This window comes from Mauremys reevesii, linkage group 24, assembly GCF_016161935.1.
Source record: "Mauremys reevesii isolate NIE-2019 linkage group 24, ASM1616193v1, whole genome shotgun sequence".
NCBI lineage: Eukaryota > Metazoa > Chordata > Testudines > Geoemydidae > Mauremys > Mauremys reevesii.
In genome coordinates, this window is record NC_052646.1 from 4,861,943 (window position 1) to 4,887,106 (window position 25,164).

The 25,164-nt window shown below is 53.7% G+C and overlaps 1 protein-coding gene across 1 annotated transcript; it reads left to right on the plus strand.

Moving 5' to 3' along the window:
- The first annotated feature begins 3,574 nt into the window (after positions 1-3,574).
- On the plus strand, positions 3,575-23,080 carry LOC120390249 (prelamin-A/C-like). Its single transcript, XM_039512735.1, has 12 exons — positions 3,575-3,924; positions 6,951-7,107; positions 8,935-9,060; positions 12,704-12,874; positions 13,524-13,649; positions 14,720-14,940; positions 17,768-17,981; positions 18,708-18,815; positions 19,509-19,628; positions 19,896-19,970; positions 20,623-20,874; positions 22,939-23,080. Exons 1-12 carry the CDS (start codon positions 3,575-3,577, stop codon positions 22,963-22,965), a joined length of 1,947 nt encoding a protein of 648 aa, XP_039368669.1. The 3' UTR covers positions 22,966-23,080.
- The last annotated feature ends 2,084 nt before the right edge of the window (positions 23,081-25,164 follow it).

The following is a 25,164-nucleotide window of genomic DNA, read 5'->3' on the forward strand; positions in this document are numbered from 1 at the left end:
CTTGTCCAGGACAATAATACTAATATTACTACTACTAATAACTAGAAACACAGCAGAAATCCTCCAATGGAAACTCAACTCCTCCAGCCCAATAATCCAGGTTACTGCAAAAACCATATGAAGGGAGCAAATAATGGGATGACATTCTGGTCCATATTATTTTCTGTGCTTCTATGAGAGAGGTAAAGCGACCCCATCTGAACCCACCAGGAAGCCCCCCTTTCACTGCATTTTTCTCCACCCATAAAACCCCCAAATGTTGAAAACTAGAAATGTTCAGTCCAAGCCTGCTGAAAACCCAGAAATTTTAGGTTGAAAACTTTTGGATTTTTTTTTTTTGGTTGCCAATGAAAAATCAAAAAATGTTTTGAGGGAAGTAGACACTCTCTGTGAAAATTTTCATTTTGTTGGAAATACAAGTTTGCATTGAAAACAGTTTGACAGGAAATTTCCAACCATCCCTACTTCCCACACCAAATTCAGGCTCATTAAAGGCGCTGTACAACCTGCTCCTCTCTCTCTCTGGGATCCTTCTGTAACCCCTCTCTTTTGCCAAGCCATACAATCAGCCACCCCATTTGGCTGCCTCATACACCTGAAATTCCCTCCCTGCTTGATCTGCCATGTCTCTAGCCTCTATTCCTCAGAATGTTCCAACAGGCCTGCAGGGGCGGCTCTAGCCATTTCACCGCCCCAAGCACGGCGGCACGCCGCGGGGGACGCTCTGCCGGTCGCCGGGCCCGCGGCTCCGGTGGACCTCCCGCAGGCGTGCCTGCGGGAGGTCCACCGGAGCCGCGGGACCAGCGGACCCTCCACAGGCACGTCTGCGGGAGGTCCACCGGAGCCGCCTGCCGCCCTCCCGGCGACCGGCAGAGCGCCCCCCGTGGCATGCCACCCCAAGCACGCGCTTGGAGTGCTAGGGCCTGGAGCCACCCCTGCAGGCCTGTAACCCTTAGCCTCCTCCAATCTACAGAGAGGTGTTAATTTAATAATAACTGAACTCAAAATGGAGAGGGGAGTGAAGGACAGTAGACAGCAGCAAGAGAAAATATTTGGTGCCAGCTTTGCTGTGGTATCTTGGACCGATGGATTAGGCCCACAAAGAATTTATGCAAAAGCTTAATTTTAAAAATGTGTCTCTTTCACCGACAGAAGTTGGTCCAGTAAAGGATATTTCCTCACCCATCTTGCCTCTTTAAAGTGAATGACCTTTGTTCCTATTGACTTGACTGGGAGCAGGATCCGGCTGTAGAAGGGGAGACAAAGCGATCAGCTGTTTAGAATCATTGGCGGTGTCACACTAGTTATTAAATAAAAATGAAAGTAATTTTCAGTTCAAAATGAGCATTGATAAGACTTTTATTCCTTTATTTCTCTTCAGAAGATGTTTAATCAAAATAATTCTGCCAACATGCAAAAAGTTATCTATAAACACTTGTAATCCCAACCTAGGCTCCAGGGTTCAATGTTAAGGGATGATTTTTAGATATGTGCTGTTTGTTGATTGTAATATATTTATACCACGTGCACCCATAAAATGCACAGCCCGAGCCAGACTCTCAGCTGCTGTAAATCGACGTTGCATCACTGAATTTCAGTGAAACACTGCTGAAGTTAATGGAGCGACAACCACTTGGTCATGGAGCCCACTGGGGCCTAAAAGGTGTCTCTTCTCTTGGGGTACGGCCCCCTTGGTAAGGTGTGTGGGGAGGCTACATCCTCCCCCTCCTGGAATCCTGATGCACCCGTCAAGACCGAGGCTTTAACGGTTCAAAAATCAAAAGTATCCAATGTCCACAACTGCGATGTCACAGTCACTTAGCGAACCAGTGCTAGCTGGCTACACAGAACTCCTATTTAACCGGAATAGCCTAATATTTATCTGACACGTGCTATATTTTGAACCTCTGCAGAGGACACATGAGGCACTACCTGAGCAAACTCAGAGGTGATCTGAACCTTTGCACCACACTCAACGGAAAGTCTCCAGGCACACCAGTGAGTCAGGACACAGGTTTTATCAGCCTCTTAGGCCTTGCTTACTCTAGAGATCTTTCTTCTGCGTCCGCCGTAGCCGTCACAACTTCACGGTTAAACTCAGGCGGTTGGGTGACTTGTAGAGCAGCGCCGGCTTCTGCACCCTCACTTTCTGGAGCTCATTGCGCTTCTCCTGGGCCTTGCTGTCGGGCCTGAGATCCAGAACTGGGTGCTCTGACTACTTTCTCAGCAGCAGCCTGTCAAATACAGTGGTGTCAAAAAGCATCAGAGATGAATAAAAAATGCTCTGTCTTGTCATCTGAGGCAGAATCAGACCCTTCCTCTGTAGGAACGCGAATACTTCAATCGACTGGGGTTCCTGATTTCTAGTCACGGAGTGAGTCACAGGCGTTTTCACTGTGGGCATGTCAGGAAAATTAACTAACTGTCCCATTTTCAGCAGTTGATTTCTGGGCAAAACGTTTGTCTCTCAGTCCAGTCTCTCGCTTCAAGCAGGGCACTGGAATGTCTGGTAGCTTCTGGACCGTGACTTACGGGTCAGACTTCCAATGGTCACTCAGCTGGGGCTTCAGGATACAGAGGTTTCAGATGAGCACACGGTCGTCGGGTACCAAACCCTGTTCAGGTCCTTATTACTGGAGTTCCTTTTCTCTGCAGCATTCATTGCTCACGTGTAGGCAGCACTCGGCTGTTCTTTAAGCCGTGTTACTTACATACTACCAGTAGGACATCTGTAGATACTCCAAAGCACGTGTCCACAGGCAGAGGAGCTTCCCTACCAAACATTAGGTAGTAAGCTGAGAATCCCAGACTCATTCTTGGTGCAGTCGTAAGGTCTTATTCTGGGATAAGAGTGTCAATGTGGGGGTCTAGTCTGGTCAATTTCCCTGTGTAGATAAGCCCTAACTCCTGATATGGGCCCTCTTACTCCAAAGGCAGTGTGATCTAGCGGCTAGATCATTGGCCTGGAACTCTGGAGACCTGGGTTCTATTTCTGGCTTTGCCACTGCCCTGGCCAAGTCACTTCCCTCCTTCTGCATGAGTATCCCGCTGTGTAAAATGGGTCTAACTATACTGACCTCGTTTGTAAAGTGCTTTGAGAGCTACGGATGAAAAGTGCTAGGGATTGTTATTTATTCTTATTGTTCTCGAACAAGAGTGGCACTTTGCAGTTCAGTTTAAACCTCTTCCAAAGCAACACAAATTACACTGAAAAAGGTGCTCTGATTCCAGAATATCCACATGGGGATTATACCACCATCATTATATGTATTTAAATTCACATTTTAGTTTATCCGGCTATAATCTTCCTACGACGACAAACCCTTAGTTTAAACAGAGCCTGTTTTTCCAGGAGCCTCTGCTCCTTTAACTAATCAAAGCAGAGGGGTTGGCTGTCTTTTGCACAGCCACGCCCGCTCTCCACACCTGTTTCCCGATGATGTTTGAGCCGAGATCCAGGTGAGTGACTCAGGCTGTCAGTACCAGCAAGGCAGACGCAGAGGTGAGGAAGGGAGCTCTGAGGATCTGAGTCACTGACCCGTGCTCCCGTCTCTCTGCCAGGCTGTGAACTGCGATGGCCACCCCATCTCAGAAGAGGGCCACACGGAGTGGGGCGGGTGGCACCCCGCTCCCTCCCACCCGCATCACCCTCCTGCAGGAGAAGGAGGACCTGCAGGAGCTCAACGACCGGCTGGCCGTCTACATTGACCGGGTGTGCTCGCTGGCGTCGGAAAATGCCGGTCTCTGGCTGCGCATCACCGAGTCCGAGGAGGTGGTGAGCCGCGAGGTGTCGGGCATCAAGTCGGCCTACGAATTGGAGCTGGCGGATGCCCGCAAGACCTTGGATTCCGTGGCCAAGGAGAGGGCACGACTGCAGCTGGAGCTGAGCAAAGTGCGGGAGGAGTTCAAGGAGCTGAAGGCACGGTAAGCACCGGGGCAGGGCATGTGCTGGGGTCATGAAATCACAGTCATGCTAAGCAATGGGGCAGCTGGTAGTGGGAGAATTTCCTCCCACCCTCTCAAAGGATGGGGCACTCCCTCGAAGCTGGAGTGGGAGCAGCCAGGGCTGGCAGCCTTGGGAAAGAAGCCACAAATATCCCGAGGCCGCAGGCCGAGCGAATAGCGGGTTGTCCTGTGTTTGGCAAACGGTGAGGGATGTGGAGGGAAAGAAAAAACAATCCAGAGTAGGAGGAAGGGAAATATCTCTATCCTGGCTGGGATGTTACTGAAGCGGCAGGTTTAGTGGTAAGGGGATTTGTTTTCTAAAAGCCCCCCAAAAGGGACAGTCTGAAATTAACCTGCCTAGAACATGCCATAAATAATCCATCAGCCCAGAAAGCAGGAGGAACATTTCACAGACGTCTTTAAAAGCTGCCCAGGATTTTATATTTAGCTTCCTGTGTCTCTCCCCAACCACGGATCCGTCTCTAGATAACTCCGTGGTCATCTCTGCATTAGAAGAGTTGCTAGTTCTGCATTGAGATCCTAGGAACTTGTTGCTCTTTGGAGATGGATTTCGAATGCAGCTTTCCCTGTGCTGAGTGTCTGTGTCTGTTCTCCCCAGCCAGGAGCATGCTGTGATGGCGGGAGGATTTTAAAGGATATGGGGAGGAGGAGATTTTGCTCCTAAACAGGAGCCATGTTTTCTAAAAGCTTTGCAGCCTTAAACTTTAAAACAATCTCCTCTGTCTTTTTCTTAAGCCATTCATTACAATAATGCCCAGCCTGCAGCCAGCTCCTGCTGCTGTGTGGCTGTTACACAGCTGCCCTGATCCACTCCAGAGGTGGCTGCAGTGCAGTGATCCCTGTATATAATCTGTACAATCTGTTGCTTACTGGAATGGAATGTGCATTCTCGAAAACTGGATGTTTTTGCTGCCATTCTCTGACACAAACAAACCCTCTTGGAAAAAACTCCCTTCCCCGAGGGGATTCCCACATGACCACTCTCCTGTTCTGAGCCTAGTTATTAAAAGCGACAATGGGTGACTCGGGCCATTTATCTTGAAAGCTCCGCTCCTACCTTGCTTTGTGCGTGGAGAGCAGGTGGTGACAGTGGAGAGAACACTCCTGCGGCAAATAAAACCACCCCCCAGTGAGTGGTGGTAGCTTCGTCGGTGGGAGAGTATCCACACTGGCACTTTTTGTTGGTAATACTTTTGTCAGTCAAGGGTGTGTTTTTTTTCACACCCCTGACTGACAAAAGTTGTATGGACAAAAGTGCAGGGTAGGCATAGCCTTAGTCTCCGCCAGGGGCAGGCTGTGGCACAGTGCCAGTTCAGCTCCAGGAATCTGCAACAGCCTGGAGACATCCACTCCCTTCCCTGGCTAACACTCAACTGAGTTAGAGGGTCTGTCTTTTATACTTCCCGTCCCACCTCTTCGCTTCTGGTGGGAGGGGTGAGCCTGGCCTGGCTCCACCCACAAGGGATCAGAGTTCCGCCCCCTCTGGCTCAGTGGGAGGCCACTCTGCCTTACTACACAGAGAAGACAAATACTTTGAACTGGGGAGATTGGTCCCAGGCTGAAAAGGGAATTCAGTCTGTGTATTAAGAACTGTAACCTGCCTGCAACATCCAGTGGGGTGAGAAAAGCTGTTTGATTAAAACATTACTGAGTCTGATTAAAATTTAGGATTTTTTGAATGCATGTTTACTTTTATTTCTTATGTAACCATCTCTGACCTTTATGCCTACCACTTATAGTCACTTAAAATCTATCTTTCTGTAGTTAATACATTTATTTTAATATTTTATCTTTACCTGAAATGCTTGGAGAATCTTGCTCAGATTACAAAGGCTGGGGCATGTCCACTGTCCTTTGACAAAGTGGTGAAGTAATGAATGAGCTTGCATTGTTCAAGAGAAGGTCACAGGCAGTGGAAGATGGTACATTTCTGAGTGTGCAAGGCTGGGGGGATTTGCTGGTGGTCTCCCTCTGTGCAGTTCACGAGTGGCTTCATGCAATGAGAGTATTCATGCAGTTTAGCTGTGTGTCCCTGCACATCACTGACTGAGTTAATCACAGCTCCTGGAAGGGTTTGCTGCTTGTCTAGCAAAGCATCGTGAGACAGCCCAGGCTGGAGAGTGAGAGGGGCACAGTGGTCCCACAGTTCCTGGTTGTACCCCGGGGGTCAGTCACAAATATAGATAATAAATACTAACAACACTGTACTTGCTTTGCACAGCTCAAGCATTCTGAGATGGAAGCTGTTAGCAGGGGAGGGGGGGTGTATTCCTTCAGATGAGCTGTAAAAGGGACCATTACTTTGATTCCCCAGGAAGCTGCTTGCCAATTCATATGTTGGCATGGGTTTAATTTTTAAACACCCGCACGCCGCTCTGACTCACCAGCCAATGAACACCAGCAGGGCTGGACCAGTACAATTACCTGTAATGTAGGATGTAGCACAAGCTATTTTCGTTGCTCATCGCGCAGCCGAGTGTGTAATGGGAAGCTGGGAGCACTGGGACATCGAAGAGACTCAGGCCATGTCTATAGAGGGGATATTTGTAGCAAGGTAACTATGCCAAGCGGTGCAGGGGCATGTGCTGCATCCGTGTGAAATGGGGCTGGCTCCCGTGTCGTTTCCCCAGGTTTGAAGCATCACTAACTTCACTGGTGCGAAATCCCTCCTGTCTGTGCAGAACTCAAGCTGGGAACATGGTAGCTGAATGATCCAGGAGAAACAGAGCAGGAATTCAGCAATCTGGACCTGTTCTGTGGCTACAGGGGTCTCCGAGCACCAGGGTTGTCAATCTGGCATCTTCCACCGTTGTGATATTCACCAGGACCATTGGGCTCGGGGTCTGAGCTGTCCCCTGGGGGCGGAGGGGTATTTGGACCTGGGAATTGTGCTCTGAGCCCCTCTCCAGCATTGGGTCCTCATTTGCATGTGGCAGGGGATTCCCCGAACATGTCCACGGAGCAGTTTGTTGGCTGTGTTCCAGGAATGGCAAGAAGGAAAGGGACCTGCTGGCCACTCAGGCTCGCCTCAAGGATCTGGAGGCCCTGCTCAACTCCAAAGAGGCCGCGCTCACCACCGCCCTGGGGGAGAAGAGGAACCTGGAGAATGAAATCCGTGAGTTGAGGGCGCAAGTGGACAAGGTGAGCGGCAGATCCTGTCCCCTGCTGCCCCAGGGCCCCCTGTGCATAGGCGGCAGGTTTGTATAATTTTTGGTGGGGCCCAAAATGGTGGTGCCCCCCCGCTCCTGCCCCGTAAGCCGATATAAAATGAAGCTACAACGCGTCAGTGCCACAAGATTACAAGGTTGGAGAAGGGGTAGGGGGTTCCAGGGGCCAGTCAAGGGACAAGGAGCAGGGGGGGTTGGATGGGGCAGAGGTTCGGAGGGGCAGTCAGGGGACAGGCAGCAATTGGATAGGCATGGGAGTCCAGGGGGTTTATCAGGGGACAGGTAGGGGGTGGGGTCCTGGGGGGAAGTTGGGTGGGGTCTCAGGAGGGGGCAGTTGGGGACAAGGAGAAGGGAGGCTTAGATAGGGGCTGGGGTCCCAAGGGGCAGTTAGGGGCAGTTGTCTCAGGAGTGGGTAATCGGGGGACAAGGACCAGTGGTGCTTAGATAGGGGGTGGGGGTCCTGGGGGGCAGTTGGGGCAGGAGTCTGGGGAGGGGGCAATCAGCAGCCAGGGGCTGGGATTCAAAGGGATCTGAGCTGCTGGCAGCCGCGGGGAGCCCTGAGCCCTTTAAATCCCAGCCGCCTCGGCTGGGATTCAAAGGGCTCTGGGCTCTCTGCCCTTGCGGGCAGCCCAGAGCCCTCTGATTCCCAGCCGCAGCTGAGATTTAAAGGGCTCTGGGCTCCCCGCGGTTGCAGGCAGCCCGGAGCCCTCTGATTCCCGGCCGCGGCTGGGATTTAAAAGGCTCTGGGCTCCCCCCGCTTGCAGGCAGCCCAGAGCCCTCTGATTCCCGCCCGCGGCTGGGATTTAAAAGGCTCTGGGCTCCCTGCAGCAGCGGGCAGCCCAGAGCCCTCTGACTCCTGGCGGCGGCTGGGATTTAAAGGGGCGAAACCTAGCTCCAAATATTGGTGGAGCAGAGCCCCTGATTGTGAATATTCCTGGGGCTTTAGCTCCACGAGCCCATATAAGTTGGCGCTCATGCCCCTGTGGTACCCTCTGCAGCGCCAGAGATCATGGCCTTCCCCGTCTGCGTCCTGCCAAGCTTTCTGAGAAACCCCTTGTGGTCCAAAGCGGATGGGACCCTGCAGCTCCGGGGGTTCCAGTGAGCTAGAGAGCCAACACCAGGGGGGAGCTGTGAGCTACTCTCTCTAAGTACCCCGGGGAGAGACGCAGTCCCAGGGTTTGACTGGTGTCCGGGGGAGTCGGGAAGGCTCCAGTTCTAGTCACGCTCCTACCACTGACTTGGCAGCTCTGGGATCGCTTCGCTGATGGGGGCGGCGAGGCTGGAGCCTTGGCTGGCTCCTGTTACAGCAGGGGACAGATCCAGCTGGCCCATGGACTATTGCCGGCCATGGTCCCTTCTGCTGCCCTGGGCAAACTAGGAACGGCCCAGCTCAGCCCTGTGTCAAGTCACCCAAATTGGCCTGGAGACTCCTGATTCGGAGGGTCCTTTCCTGGGCCCCTGAGCAGCTGTCACAGCCTTGTGAGAGGGACAGCCACTGACCTGCGGGAGGTGTGGGGAGGAGTGGATTTGACAGGCATGATTTCTGTACTGGGGGGGAGGGGAGAATTGATGGGATTGGCTCTGATGTGGTTTCTGCAATGAGGCAGTGAATATGTGTATTATATGCAAGTAGAGGTATCACAATTTCTGTAACGTCTCCAGATTTCCAGCCCCACAACCTCATCAGGCCTGCAGTCCCCAGGCTCAGCAGCCACCTGTCTAGGGACCTCGCTTGAGACCCGCCTGCTGGGTCTGCGAATCTCCCTCTAGCTGCGCTCACTTTCCCCTCTCCCGTCTCCAGCTGGAAGCCGCCCTGGGCGAGATGAAGCAGCAGCTGCAGGACGAGATGCTGCGTCGGATGGACGCCGAGAACCGTCTGCAGACGCTGAAGGAAGAACTCGACTTCCAGAAGAACATTTACAAAGAGGTGAGCAGGGTCCGGCTGCCCTGGGCAAGGCCCTTCGAATGCAGGGGTCAGGCCTGACCCAGGCTAGCACAGCAGCTGCTGGTACAACACAGACCCTCGGTGCAGCCTTGAACACTATATGGGCTCGTGATTTATCACTCCCCCGTGAGGACAGGTCACGCCAACACCCCCAGGAACAGAGGACTCAAGGCGAGGTGTGTTGGTGGTGTCAACTCAGAGGGGTATTGGGCAGGGAATATATTTAGCACCATTCACAAAACGCCACCTCGCCTTTGGGGAGATGGTTGGCAATAGCCTGTTGGTGAGGATCGGGAGGCAGAGGGTAAAGAAGAATCCAGAGGCAATATGATTTAATAGTTAGTGTATGGGATCGGGAACTAGGACTCCTGGGTTCTATTCCCGGCTCTGCCACTAACTTCTTGTGTCACACTAGTTAAGTCACTTCCTCTCAAAGACTCAGTTTCCCCATCTGTGAATTGGGGCTCTTATGTCTTGTAGACAGGCTTGGCTCAATTTTATTTTTATTTTGTAATTTAGATGGATAATATCAATTATGGCTGTCAAGCGATTACAAAAATTAATTGCGATTAATCGCACTGTTAAACAATACTAGGAATACCATTTATTTAACTATTTTTGGATGTTTTCTACATTTTCAAATATATTGATTTCAATTATAACACAGAATACAAAGGGTACAGTGCTCACTTTATACTTATTTTTTATTACAAGTATTTGCACTGTGAAAAACCAAAGGAAATAGTATTTTTCAATTCACCCAGTACAAGTACTGTAGTGAAATCTCTTTATTGTGAAAGTTGAACTTACAAATGTAGAATTATATATAAAAAAACCTGCATTCAAAAATAAAACAACGTACAATTTTAGAGTTTGCAAGTCCACTCAGTCCTACTTCTTGTTCAGCCAATTGCCCAGACAAACAAGTTTGTTTATATATTCATGAGATAATGCTGCCCACTTCTTGTTTACAATGTCACTTGGAAGTGAGAACAGGCATTCTCATGGCACTATTGTAGCTGGCATCGCAAGATATTTACATGCCAAATGTGCTAAAGATTCATATGTCCCTTCATGCTTCAACCACCATTCCAGGGGACATGCATCCTTGCTGATGACGGGTTCGGCTCGATAACGAGCCAAAGCAGTACGGACTGACACATGTTCATTTTCATTATCTGAGTCAGATGCCAGTAGACGGTTGATTTTCTCTTTTGTTGGTTCGGGTTCTGTAGCTTCTGCATCGGAGTGTTGCTCTTTTAAGACTTCTGAAAGCTCCACACCTCGTCCCTCTCAGATTTTGGATCATGTGCTGTAGCTATCTTTAGAAATCTCACATTGGTACCTTCTTTGTGTTTTGTCATATCTGCTGTTAAAGTGTTCTTAAAATGAACTGTGCTGGGTCATCATCTGAGACTGCTATAACGTGAAATATATGGCAGAACGTGGTAAAACAGAGTAGAGGACATACAATTCTCCCCAAGGAGTTTAGTCACAAATTTAATTAACACATTATTTTTTTAATGCGCGTCATGGAAGCATGTCCTCTGGAAGGGTGGCTGAAGCATGAAGGGGCATACAAATTTTTAGCATATCTGGCACGTAAATACCTTGAGATGCCGGCTACAAAAGTGCTGTTCAAATGCCCAGGCTCACTTTCTGGAGCTGTAAATAAGAAGAGGGCAGCATTATCTCTTGTAAATGTAAACAAACTTGTTTGCCTTAGCGATTGGCTGAACAAGCAGTAGGACTGAGTGGACTTGCAGGGTCTGAAGTTTTACATTGTTTTGTTTTCAGTGCAGTTATGTAACAAAAAAAATCTACATTTGTAAGTTGTACTTTCAGGACAAAGAGATTGCACTACAGTACTTGTATGAGGTGAATTGAAAAATACTATTTCTTCTGTTTATCTTTTTCACAGTGCAAATATTTGTAATAAAAAATAATATACACTTTGATTTCAATTACAACACAGAATACAATATATATGAAAATGTAGAAAAACATCCAAAATATTTAATAAATTTCAGTTGATATTCTATTGTTTAACAGTGTGATTAAAACAGCGATTAATCGCAATTAATTTTTTTGAGTTAATCGCGTGAGTTAATTGTGATTAATCGACAGCCCTAATATCAATGCTTATTTTGAAGCAATTTTTAAATTTGTATCTATTTAAATTTTCACAGTTATAGGAAATTGGTGGGGAGCTACACAATTATTTCACGACAATAGAAGTTGAGATTTGAAAAGTTAAAACTTCACAACCATTAAAACACAAATTGTCAACATCACATGTCAAAATACACCAAGTAAATATTCTTCAATCAAACTCTAATAAGTTCACAAGCAGCGTTTTTCTTACCTTGACTAGCTGTAGATTTCACTGGAAGCATTTTTTATTGGTTTGTGTTTGGGGTGAAATTGACATTTACTGATAAAAAATTGAATCCTTCCAAGCCAGCTTGTAGAGTTTATGGGACTAAAAAGGTAATAATTGGAGATATACCAGTCTCCTAGAGCTGGAAGGGACCTTGAAAGGTCATCGAGTCGAGCCCCCTGCCTTCACTAGCAGGACTAATTTTTGCCCCAGATCCCTAAGTGGCCCCCTCAAGGATTGAACTCTTCTCCATCCCTAACCCCCAGCTCCCAAAATGAAATGCCCCACCGACGGGGCCATTATGGGTTAGCGATTACCTGTGGGGGGGGGGGGCGGGGGGGGGCTTTGAGCTCCGCAAATGAACCACTCCATGGAGGGGCAAAGTGCTGTTATCCTCCCCACAGGATTAAGGGCTCAGCATTAAGGGTCAGGATCCTTTGTGCTGATGCTCCTTCACTCCACTCTGACAGCGTCAAGGAGCCATCATGTGGCCCTGCTGCTCGTCTTCCAAGGCCCTGACCCCCGATCAAGCTGGAGCCTTGCCAGAGAACCAGGCCCCTCCACCTGCCTGGAGTGCGGGGGCCGAGTGCAGCCTCCAGCCCACGTCCTGCCGCCCCCCCCTCGCCCAGGGCAGGTGGCGGGTCCGCAGCTCCCCACAGCTGCCCATGTGGCTCTTACCCTGACTTCTGGCCTGGCCTGGGGACAGGGCCCTGGGGGCCCAAGAGCTTCAACTGGGCCTGGGCAGGTGTGGGGAGTCATGGACCCTCCATCTGCCCTGGGTGAGGAACCAGGGGGGCAGGCACTTGGGCTGGGGGCTGCTCTCGAGCCCCCCCACCTCAGGCATGGGGAGGGTCTGCGTCTCCCCACAGCTGCCTGGGCTCCCTGGGCCGCTCTGACCTGGGTCGGGTTCCAGCTTCCAGCCAGGCCGGGGGGGCCAGGCCTTGGGGGGAAGAGGAGGGGCAGGGGGCCTGGACATGGCAGAAAGTGGATGGGCCTGGCCCCTTGGCCTGCTCTGTTCTGGCGTCTCTGTCTGGGGCACGTACATTACACACGGAGAAATTCCCACTTGAGCCTGGCTTCGCACAGCTCCCACCTAAGGGCAGGTGAGTCCCAGCTGATGGCCGTGCAGGCCCCACCAGCGAGGCTGATGGCCGATTCCTGCCCTGGGCCAGTGAGCTCCATCTCCGGGACCCATGACTCACATTCCCCTCCAGTTATTGCCGTGACACCTCCCACCCCTCCCAGGAACGTAACAAGGCCAAGCGTCGCCACGAGGCCCGCTTGGCGGAGATCGACAACGGCCGCCAGCGGGAATTTGAGAGCAAACTGGCCGACGCCCTCCGGGACCTGCGGGCCCAGCACAAAGAGGAGGTCAAGCGGTACAAGGAGGAGCTGGAGAAGGCCTACCGATCCCAGGTAACACACTGCACAGACGAGGCAGGGAAAAGAGACGGCAGTATGGTGGGCCAGCGGCTCAAGCACAGGGCTGGGAACTAGGACGCCTGGGTTCTATTCCTGCCTCTGCTACCAACATCTATGTGACCTCAAGCAAGTCACTTAACCCCAAATCTTCAGCAGCAGCCTCTGATCTCTGGGAACTCGGCCTGCAGCACATGGGAGCCTGACTTTAAGAGGCCCCAAGCAGCCTCTCCTCAATGAGGAATCAGGCTGAGCTGGCAAGATGATTTTTGGGACCCACTTGTGAAAATGTTGGGGTTGTCTCTTTGGGCCCTGATTTTCCCACCTGTAAAATGGAGAGAACACTTAGTACCAGCCTCCCCAGTGGGGAATGTGGAGCGAAATCAGCACCTGTCGGGCATGTTCACAGCCTCTGATGGGAGCCGGCCCAGAGGCCGGGGGTTTTAAAACCATTGATCCTCTGCAGCTAGCAGCTCCCATTGAGCAGCGCTGTCAGTGCGATGGTCTCCTGCGAGGGCTGATGGATAGCTCACCCTTGCAGCCCCCTGACCGGCCTCTCCCGGGGCCGTTCGCTCCCACCACGCTGGGACGTCGGTAGGAAGCTGCTCCTCTGCAGTGCTAACCCTGCCTGGCCTGTGGGTTGCAGCTGGAGAACGCCAAGCAGTCGGCGGAGAGGAACAGCAGCATGGTGGGCGCCGCCCACGAAGAATTGCAGCAGTTGAGGATCCGCATCGACAGCCTCTCGGCCCAGCGCAGCCAGCTGCAGAAGCAGGTGAGCAGGAGATGCCAGTGAGGGCATTGTCCAGCCATCTGCCCCCTCCGCTCACTAGTTCCCCCTTGTGGCTGCCCCAGAACCAAGCTGAGCTCCTGTCACGGGCGAGCTCCATTCAGTACATGAACACGCCCCTTCGATCCGCGCTAGGTGCTGCCCTCTAGCCACGGTGCTGGGCAGCGCGATGGGGCTGAGTGGAGCTGGCCGGTTGCTAGGGGCAGCATGCGCATCCCCATTGCCCTGATCGTGGGGCATGGAGCAAAGGGGAGGGATAGGCAGGTTTGGAGGGGGCATGGGCATAACACCCCCAGCCTCCCTCAGTCCTCTGGCTAGCACTTGGCTGCAACAGAGCTGTGCCCTGGGAAGTCTGTCAGGGGCAAACACCCCCAGCAGGTGCATGACAGCAGTGGGCGTGCAATGTGCATTCACCTGCTGCACCCACATGGGGCAAGTCAGGGGGCTTCATGCCCCACTGCTGGTTTCACCACCCAGCTTAGCCTTAAACCTTCCGCGTCGTGCGTTATAAGGACGAGGGAGGGGCCAGGCTCAGCGCTCTCGTTCTGGGTCCCGTAGCATCCTGGGGTGGGAGACGCTCCAGGGCCCAATTCTCTGCTGGCTGCAGTTCTATCAACAGCTGTTTATGCCAGCGGAGGAGCTGGCCCTGACTGTCCAGCTCCGATCCCACCCCGACAGCTCTAGGCCGGCTCCAGGTTCCCGAGGGGCCCTTGTGCGCTTCCGCTCGGGCTGCAGGGTGACGTCTCTCCAAGGGCCACAAGCTGGCAGGACTTTGCCGGTGCCAGACCCTGGCCCTGATTCTGCACCCCTGAGCCAAACCCGAAACAGGCTTAGGACCAACAGGTGCTCATGGGCCTGATCCAAAGCTAAAGGCCACGATTGACCGTGTCTAGTAATAGCCCAGGCTGTGTAATGGCTCAGTGGCCCTGGACGTTCACCCCAAGAGAAGGTGACATGTCTATGTCTAAGGGGCCAGTAGCCCTGGTAGCCAGGGGCACCCTCTGTTGCTTGTGCTCTCCTCACCCCCTTCCTCCGCGTCTCCTCTCTGCTCCCAGCTGGCTGCCAAGGAGTCGCAGCTGTGGGACCTGGAGGACGCGCTGGCCCGGGAGCGGGAGACCAACAGACACATCCTGTCCGACAAGGAGCGGGAGATGGCGGACATGCGGGCCAGGATACAGAAGCAGCTGGACGAGTACCAGGATCTGCTGGACATCAAGCTGGCCCTGGACATGGAGATCCACGCCTACCGCAAGCTGCTGGAGGGAGGGGAGGAGAGGTGGGTGCAGAGAGAGGCTCCTTGATGGGGTGGGGGAGGAGCCTGCTGGAGGCATGGCCAAGGAAGGGTGGGGAATGAGCCTGCTGGAGGTGTGGCCAAGGAAGGGTGTGGGAGAAGCCTGCTGGAGGTGTGGCCAAGGAAGGGTGTGGGAGAAGCCTGCTGGAGGTGTGGCCAAGGAAGGGTGTGGGAGAAGCCTGCTGGAGGCGTGGCCAAGGAAGGGTGAGGGAGGAGCCTGATGGAGGCACGGCCAAGGAAGGGTGGGGGAGGAGCCTGCTGGGGGCGTGGCCAAGGAAGGGTGTGGGAGAAGCCTGCTGGAGGCGTGGCCAAGGAAGGGTGAGGGAGGAGCCTGCTGGAGGCGTGGCCAAGGAAGGGTGTGGGAGAAGCCTGCTGGAGGTCTGGCCAAGGAAGGGTGTGGGAGAAGCCTGCTGGAGGCGTGGCCAAGGAAGGGTGAGGGAGGAGCCTGCTGGAGGCGTGGCCACAGAAGGGTGGGGGAGAAGCCTGCTGGAGGTGTGGCCAAGGAAGGGTGTGGGAGAAGCCTGCTGGAGGCGTGGCCAAGGAAGGGTGAGGGAGGAGCCTGATGGAGGCACGGCCAAGGAAGGGTGGGGGAGGAGCCTGCTGGGGGCGTGGCCAAGGAAGGGTGTGGGAGAAGCCTGCTGGAGGCGTGGCCAAGGAAGGGTGAGGGAGGAGCCTGCTGGAGGCGTGGCCAAGGAAGGGTGTGGGAGAAGCCTGCTGGAGGTCTGGCCAAGGAAGGGTGTGGGAGAAGCCTGCTGGAGGCGTGGCCAAGGAAGGGTGAGGGAGGAGCCTGCTGGAGGCGTGGCCACAGAAGGGTGGGGGAGAAGCCTGCTGGAGGCGTGGCCAAGGAAGGGTGAGGGAGGAGCCTGATGGGGCGTGGCCACAGAAGGGTGTGGGAGAAGCCTGCTGGGGGCGTGGCCAAGGAAGGGTCGGGGGAGCCTGATGGGCTGGGGGATGTGCCAATGGGGGCAGGGCGAATGGAGGACATGCCTGATTTGGGTGGGCTGGTAACACAGGCCTGGTTGCATTGACCTGACCCTAATGTGAAGGGGTTTGGTGCTGCAGTGATGGGCTGACTAGGGGTGGGACACGGACCCAGCTACTCGCCTGGATCCCACCTGCCCTGCTAGGGGAGGGGTGTTGGCCCAGCCTGTTACAGAGACAGGAGCCAGTCACAAAATCTGTCCCCCACCCCTCCGGCCACCTGCCACGATTGGGGCCTCCCAGATGCCGGGATGTGCCATGGGCAGAGCCTGGATCCAGGCCGGGTGGGGATTTTAGGGCATTGGTAAGGGAAGGGGGGGGGCATATCTGGGAGTTGAAGTGGGCAACAAGACCGGTGGCTTGGAGCGGGACGTGATTGGCTGCTTTGGCCAGGAATTGAGACTGGCTCATCTAGCTCCCTGCAGCCGCCCGTATCCCCGCAGGCATGCTGGGGATCTGAGAAGGGCAGCTGGCTCCAGGGCCGCCCAGAGGGGGGGGGGGAAGGGGGCAATTTGCCCTGGGCTCCGCAGGGGCCCCCAAGAGAACAGATGAGGCTCCTGCCTCCGCCCCTCTCCTGGAGCCCTAGCGCATCAAGCGGCATCTCAGACAGCACCGCAGCGTGTCTCCGCCAGGGCCCCTGAGCCCCGCCCCGCTCAGAGCCGCGTGGGGAGGGGGCAGGGCTGGGAGCTCCGGGCTGAGCTCAGCTCCCTCCGCTCGGTGTGAGCTCCCAGCCCTGCCCCCTCACCACGCGGCTCAGAGCGGGGCGGGGCTCAGGCCCCGCCGGGGACACGCTGCAGCTGTCGGGCGAGGCGCTGAGGCTCCTGGCGAGGAGGGAGCCGGGGGTAAGAGGCGGGGGCCGGGGGGGTTGGCTAAGGGGCAGGGAGTCCTGGGGACAGTCAGGGCACAGGGAGGGGGCGGAGGTTGGGGGAGCGGTCAGGGGCAGGGAATGGGGTTTGGATTGTGGGTGTTCCGGGGTGGATAGGGATCAGGGCCGCCCAAAGGGGGCGGGGCAAGAGGGCGCAGGAGCTTCTTCGCTCCCGGTCTTCGCCAGCGGGGGGTCCTTCTGCTCCGGGGCGGAAGGACCCCCCGCCTGCGAATTACCGCTGAAGCGGGACCCGCCGCCGGCATGCAGCCCGGTCTTCGGCGGTAATTCGGCGGCGGGGGGCCCTTCCGTTCCGGGACCCGCCGCCAAAGTGCCCCGAAGACCTGCTGCGGGGGCCCCCCGCCGCTGAATTACCACCGAAGACCGGGCTGCACTTCGGCAGCGGGTCCCACTTCGGCGGTAATTCGGCGGCGGGGGGGGTCCTGCCGCGGGTCTTCGGGGCACTTCAGCGGTGGGTCCCGGAACGGAAGGGCCCCCTGCCGCCGAAGACCCCGGGCCCCTGGAATCCTCTGGGCGGCCCTGGCTGGCTCCTGCCGCTCCAGTCAGTGATTATCTCAAGCACCTCAGTCACGTGTGGAACTGATGGCCTCAGAGGCTGAACTCCCTCCCTGGGGAACAGGCAGCATCCCGGTGGGCTTGGCCTCCTGCCCTGCTAATGAGCCTCCCAGCTCCATGCTGGGGGCCAGTCCTCAACCACCACAGCCAGTTCAGCCCTTGGTATTTCTGCTAAGAGGTTGGGGGAAGCTGTAGAGTGTGATGTAGTGCTGGAGATGTGTCCTTCAGGGGACGTCCCATGAGGTAGCGGCCTCTGCCTGCAGGTCACCAAACAGCCAAGAGATCAGGTCTCCTCTGTCGCTTCCAACCAGGCCCGGATCGGCCAGCGCCCTAGCGGGTCCAGGCCCTGGTTCCCACCCAGCCCGCACTCACTCCCTCTCCGTCTCTCCCAAGGCTGAGGCTGTCTCCAAGCCCCACCTCCCAGAAGCGGGGCTCCAGGATGCACGTGAGCCACTCCACCACGCTGGACTCCTCCAAGAAGAGGAAGCTGGAGGACGGGGAGCGCTGGACGAGCCTCTCCCAACATGCGAGGACCAGCGGCCGCGTGGCCGTGGAAGAGGTTGATCTGGAAGGGAAATTTGTCCGTCTCAGGAACAAGTCCAACGAGGTAGATTTCCTGGTGGCGATGCTGGTCATGCCTAAGCAGGGGCAGGATGGGTCACTAGCTGGAAGGGAAACCATGTAGTTCTTGAGTGTCCTTCCCCTCGGGTCGGCCCTAAACCATCTGTGCAGACAAAGGGTGCTGCAAGGGTGTCTTGACATAGAGTGAATCGCGTAGGAGCACAGCTCTGACTCCTTTAGAAGCAGGCCTGGTGGTAGCAGTTTCTAGCTCTTATGTGGCTCTTTTCATCAGCAGATCGCAAAGTGCTTTACAAGGAAGTTCAATCTCATTATTCTCTTCCATGAGGCATGGAATGGGAAGTGACTTGCCCAAAGTCACCCAGAAGATTGGTGTCAGAGCTAGGAATAAAACCAAGGACTCCGGAGTACCAGTCCAGTGCTCTGTCCACTAGGCCACACTGTCAACTAAGTGCTTAGAGGCTCTAACAGAAGTCAGGGCCACACTGTACTGGGAGCTGTACATACACATGGTGAGAGACAGTCTCTGCCCTGAAAATCTTTGTGTATATCGACAAGACAGACAAAGGGCGGGGAAAGGGATACAGATGGGGAAACTGAGGCGAAGGCAGGTGAGGTGACTTGCCGAAGGTCAGTGGGTCTGTGGCAGAATCCCAGCTCAGTCCCTTGACCGCAGGACTTGTAGCCAGGGGGAGGGAAAACCGGAACAACCTTGGAGGTTGGTTTCTCAAGGCCTCTGCCTTCTGTTACGCAGGACCAGGCGCTGGGGAGCTGGCAGATCAAGCGTCAGAATGGAGACGAGGCCCCGATCAGCTACCGCTTCTCTCCCAAGTTCACCCTGAAGGCCGGCCAGGTGGTCACGGTGAGTAACAAACTGCACTCGCACGGGGCTAATGAAAGGTTAACGCCCTGGGCAGCTGATGCCCCGTTCTCAGTGGGCATTTGTCACCCTGGAGTCGCCCGTGGGTAATGGAGCAGCGAGTCCCACCCTCCTGAAGAGCAGAGCAAACCCAGCCCCTCTGAGTGCCCAGGCATCTCACCCCCGGGTCCCTTGGTAAAGTGGCCATGGGGCTCCCCCTTGGGGACGGATCGGGGATTGAAGCTGATTCTAGCTACGATACAAATCTCCAATGTGGGGGGGGGGGCTGATCTCCCCTTTGCATGCAGGAACTGCTGCCATTGCCAGATATGAGCTCAGGTTGGCAGAAATCGCCCCCCAGCAGCAGCTCTTGCGGGATTCCTGCCATTTGGGGCTGAAGTGGCGCTGGATTTTGACATCTTAAGCTCCAGACCACAGCCCTGGCATGAGCAGCACCAAACTCCCCCATTATCCAGATTCAGATCCTGCCTGTGGTTTTCTCAGCCCATCTCACTCGCATCTGTTCCTTGCAGTTTAGAGAGTATCTTAGCAGTTCCTTTAGTTAACAGCTGTAGTAGACTCGTATCCTCTTTTGTGGAACAGCCGCTGGACGGGGCAAAGCCCCACATGGGGAGTTAGGGTTAGGCTGATGCTGCTGGCGCGAGGTGCTACCGATCGCTGTGTGTTCCTCTTTAGATCTGGGCCTCCGGAGCCGGCGCCACCCACAGCCCTCCCACTGACATGGTGTGGAAGGCCCAGAGCTCCTGGGGCTCTGGAGACAGCCTGCGTACCGCCCTGATCAACTCCAGCGGAGAGGTGAGACTTGCCCTGGTGGTGGGGCAGTGGCAGCTGGGGGGATCGAGGTCTCGCAGCAACGTGCTCTGGCCGGATGCAAGAGAGGGATGGGTAAGGGTGAAGGGTGAAAGTGACGCATCGGCCAGTGGAGTCGGGTCTGATTCTCCCTCGTGTGTTCACTGTCTGCGGGCTGGGAGTCACTAGGGTGATCTTTCACCTCAGCCATAGAGCGAAGGGGAATCTCGGCAGGCGTAGCTGCAACCTGACTTTTCCCTCCCTCGCTTCCAGGAGGTGGCCATGAGGAAGCTGGTGCACACAGTGATGATCAGTGATGAGGAGGATGGAGGCAGCGTCCGCCCCCGTGTAAGTGTCCTGCTCTGCCAGGGACAGGCAGTGGAATATAGTGAGTAGGGGGCTTGAGAGATCTGGTTCTGCCGCTGGCCTGCTGGGTAACCTCAGGCAAGTCCCCCTCCTGCTGATTGATGCACTCACTGATCCTGCACCTCCCAGGATCAGACCCGGGGGCTCTGGGATCTGAGGTGATGGCTGTATAGGGGCCTTGTCAATTATCTGGCTAGAAACCAACCAACCACACATTCTATTTTATTCAGGTTCTTCTAATGCACCCATCACCATGGACTCAGGGCTCCATGGCTTTTGGGGCTCCTGCAATGGCAGAACATCTGCTGGGGTCCGACGTCCCAAAGTACCGATCACAAAACTAGGCTGGGTGTTGGACGGGCACAATCCAGCCCTGCCACGGCAGAGAGGTTCTTGGCCAGCTCCGATGCCCCTCTGAAAACAGGAAAGGCCAGTGCCTCCTCTCGGGGACCCCTGCACAGCCATGGGGCTCCCGCAGGGTGGGGTGGGGATACCTTGAGAGCAGCATTACGCCTCTGCCTCCTTAAACCCTCGAGCTGACTCAGCTGGGCCTGGGATCTGTTCCACTCCTCTGGCCCAGGAGGAAGCTCCATCCAGTACTGAAGGCCCCTTGTTTCTCTTTCCACCCCTCTAGGCCCACTGCAGTGGCACAGGTGATCCTGGGGAGTCGAATCTGCGCCCCCGCACTGTGGTGTGCGGCACCTGCGGCAAGACGGTAGTGAAAGCCAGCGGGGGCCAGAACACCACGGCCGGCTTCAAGTCTCCAGAAGCGTCCACCTCTAATGTCACCATCACCTTTGGGGGCACTGGCGGGGGCAGTGGTGGCGGCCTTGGAGAAAACCCAATGACCAGGTCCTGCATCCTGGGAAATTCTGACCCACAAAAGGTCAGTGCACAAGAAGAAAGGCCCCTGCCTCTGGGGCAAAGGAATCCAGCAAGGAGGGGACTCCAGGTAGCCGAGTGTCCCTGCACAGCCTGCACTCCAGGCTAATGGCTCTCGCTCAGCTGAAGGTCCCAGTGGGAATTCCAGCTGGTGGAACCCCATCATATTTGGTTCTTCCTCCTGCCCACTGGGGATCTGGTGAAGGCGCCTCTCTGCAGATCTCTCACTGGGAAATGGTCTAAATGGATTTACTGGCCCAGATTTAACTCCCCCATAGCTAAGCCAACTGCACCCGGTGGGTCCCCAGGCTGGAATGTGCCTGCTCTGAGTCAGATCCCATCTCTGCTGCTGTGAACCAGCTCCAGAGGCCCTGTGGGCCAATTCTGATGCCCTGCTGCCCCCAGTCCCCTGGTCCTCACTTGGGCCAAACTCCCACACAAGCCAACAGGAGTCTTTCCGGAGTGAGGACCATGTTAATTATCCTGAGAGCATTCAAGATAAGGACCCTATTTGTAGGGTTAAGCCCCTAGTTCCCCACCACTCTTCATTCTGCCTTACCCATGTGTCCCCTGGGCTGTTTTACTGGCCAGTCAGGTGGCCAGCAGCTCAGATCTCCACAGCTGGCTGCTAGCCACACTGGCAAGTTAAAAGCCTCCCAACTCTGAGCCAGCCGCTGAGGATCCCACTGGCAGCCTCGCCCCAGCAAAGCCAGTAGCCAGGAGTCGTGGCTCCTATTTTAACATGAGCTGGGACTCTGGAGCCAGGGGGCAAAACCTGCACCGAGGACTCAACTGGCTCAGCTCATCTGAGTGAGAAACCTGGGTCCTGGGAGGAACCCTGAACCCTCCCCCTCCGTCATAGTTCTACCAGAGGTGATGGCTTCAACCCTCTTCCATCTCCTGCTTCGGTTCCTTTCCTGGCGCTCTCCCCTTCTCTCCTTCTCCTGGCTGCTGCTGCTTCCCTGCTGACACTCAGCTGCCCACATCTTCCCACACCCCTCACGGGTCCCTCCTGGCAGCCTCCTCTTGACTATACTCATGGCCCTGTCCAGGCTTCCTTCAGCTGAACGTCTCTGATGGAAGGTGCTTCTCTTAGGGCAAGTGGTTAGGTCCTTCCCACCTCTGAAATGTACATAGAAAAGCATCTGTGTCCCCTCCCCATCTCAGGACAGAGCCCAGGCACCAGGCTTCCATCCTTAGTGCTAAGAACAAAAATTCAGTAGCTTAAGCAGGGAACAGGGAACTCATGGAGCCTATCCCCTACTCTGTCCGTGTCTTGCTGCATGACCTTGGCAAGTCACTTACCCTCTCTGTGCCTCAGTTTCCCAAGTGTACAACCAGGATAATGCACTGCCCTGCCTCCCAGGAGACTGCGGAAGTTTAATTCATTAATGTTTGTAAAGTATGTTAACATCCTTGGATGACAGCCGCTACAGAAGTGTCATCTTAGTGGTATGTTACTACTCATGTGCTAATGGTGGAGTATTTATATTATTCTAGTGCTACTACTACTAATACTCTAGTGGACTATTTTAATACTCCAAAACTAATTGTTAACACTTAGTGTCTGAGTATCGTAAATACTCTATTAGATCATTCTTTTAGTCATAATATTTTAAGATTTAGCATTAGTTTATTAGATTAATACTATTCTAATCAGTATTATTATTATTATTCTAATATACTACCACTAATTCTCAAAGTATTTAGTGCCCTAGATACTCCATCTATAAATTGGGGGGAGTTATATTATAGACTCATCATATGATTATAGAGCGATTGCAATGTATGGATGAAAAGCTCTAATTATTATTATTAATTATTTGTGTTACGGTACCACCTAGAAACACTCACTCATGGACCAGGACCTCATGTACAAATTCTAAACAAAAAGATGCCCTGTGCCCCAAGGGGTCACAATCTAAAATATGAGCTGAGTATTTTATAATACTTACACTACTAAGTAATTAGTACTTAGCAAGAGATTTGCTTGATGGCTACTGCTGTTCCCCTTTAACTGAAGCAAACAGAAATTAATAATTATTTATTTTCTCTTTTCTCCTTCCAGGATCCGCGACTGTGCAACATCATGTAACCAGTAGAGGGCGCTCTCCTCGCCTGCAACCTGCCGTATCATGCAATTTTTTCCCCCAATGCACGAGAACCATTTCCCCCCTTTTTAAAACAAAGGAGTGGGTTTTTTTGTTTCTACAGCAGAAATTTTACATTCAAAATGCTAAAAGATGCTTTGATTTTTTTTAAAGAAAAAATCTACTTCTATAAAAAAAAATAGCTTTTTCAGCTTATGTTTTTTAAAAAACTAAAACCGGAGATCGAGATTTGTGGTTAGCAAAAAAAAAGAGAGAGAGAGAGAGATTAGTAGCTCTCTAAAGTTTTTATTATTATTATTAATTTTGCTAAAGCTTTTTATAGAGGACTAGCAGCTGTAAAGCATCAGAGCTGAAACGCTGACTGGCGTTCCCCAGGGGCCGTGTTGCTCTCAGAACCATGCAGTACCACTGCACTTAGACCCTATGGCAAAGCTCACTTGAAGTCAGTGGGTCTCACGCTGACAGCAGTGAGCTTTGGTTCAGGCTCAGGATCCTTGAGGAGGAGGATCAAATCATCAGGCCTGTTTCTCATACACACTAAGGCCCTTTTACGTCGCTCTCCCAGTGGAAAGTGGCCTTCAAGTGGATGGAACTGTAACTTACGAGCCCTGCGAAAAAGGGACCTTGGTGCATTTCACCCAGTGGGCCTGATTCTCACTGACAGCTCTGGGTCAGCTTCCGATTCTGTTTAATTGCATGGGGGCATTATCTTAAACTCTCTCCTTTTGTCCCATTTCCTCTGCTTAACTGCCACCCCCCCACACCAGTTGCTGCACTGCGATAGCCAGGGGAGAGACTGCTGGGTTTAGTTCTCGTACTGTACTGTTGTTAGTCAATGACACTTCTTTTTCTTCTTCCAAAGGCAGCCAAGTCATGCCTTAGAGGGTGATACTGATTGGTTGAGCTTAATCAGAACGGGAGAGGCCCGAGGAGCCCTGTTTAGAGAGCTTGGTAGCACAGGATCCAGTTCAGAGACCAAGGACAGAGTGATCAGGGAAATGGAAAGAGAGACGGTTTTGGAATGTGCTTGTTACAAGCCTGGGACCAGATGTCAACACCAGCCCTCACCAAGGCAGCCTTTAAGGCTGCGTGTACAGGGCGACAGGGGTGCTCGGAAATTACAAGTGGATCTAAATAAAGCAGATTAGCAGACTTCAGTCACGCTGGGTATTTACTGTTCAGCCGTGGCCCCTGTCTGAGCCCAGGATGGATCAAGACGGCCAGCAAGATCCATCCAGTCCATTTGCCCTGTTGCGCTCAATGTTTGCGGAAACCTGTGCACACCCCTCCATTGTAGCTGGGTGGGGGAGCCCAGGGCAGCGCAGAGTGGAGTCAGCGTAGAGTTGTCCAGTCAGTGCTGTATTGCAAAGTGTTACCTTTTTTTTTGGTACTAAAATCCAACACTAAAATAAAACCACCCCAATCCCAGTATCTATCGATCTTATTCTCCTGGAGACGCTACCATTGGCCACGGCTTGTACCCTCTACAGCACCTGTCCTCTGCCCCACCACCTCCCTTCAGTGTCACCCACCTCCATCCACTCTGCCGGGTGCCAATCCCTGTTCTGCAGGGGCCATCCTGGCTTTGTCGCTGTTAAGGTTTGGTTGCTGTAGGTGGATCTGGCAAGGCCTTGTATTGTTAAGTGGAAACATTACAATGTTTTTTTCCCCCAAATCAATACACCAGCTGGTGTCCTCTCGTTATTTCAGCTGCCGGTTGTCATGCAGGGGGTACCTCTAACAAATCCCCACAAAGAGGGTAGTGGAGTAACCCTTTGGTTGTCACAGCTTAGGGCAACTGCACTTGTTAATCCCCTCCCCGTGATCCAGCATGGGCACCCGCGCTGGGCTCCGGGCTCCTCAGCTGTCACCTCCCTTACATAGAGACCCACATCTCTCTCCATCCCGACTGGCGTGTTTCCAGGCTGCTCAGCTCCCCGATTATTCTGTAAATTCCCCAGCAAGCCAGCCTGGCTTTGCTTTCTTCTCAGAGGCTATAAACAGCCCAACTGCCCACAGGTATACATTACTATAAGCAAGCACGTTTCTTCCTAAAGTGAAAGCATCACAGAGCAAACAGATTAAAACTCTACACACAGGCCAATGAGCTTACCCAGGATCACCCCAACTCCACTAAGGTCTCTGGCAGACAAACAGTCCTTCAGACCCCCATCCTGTGGTTC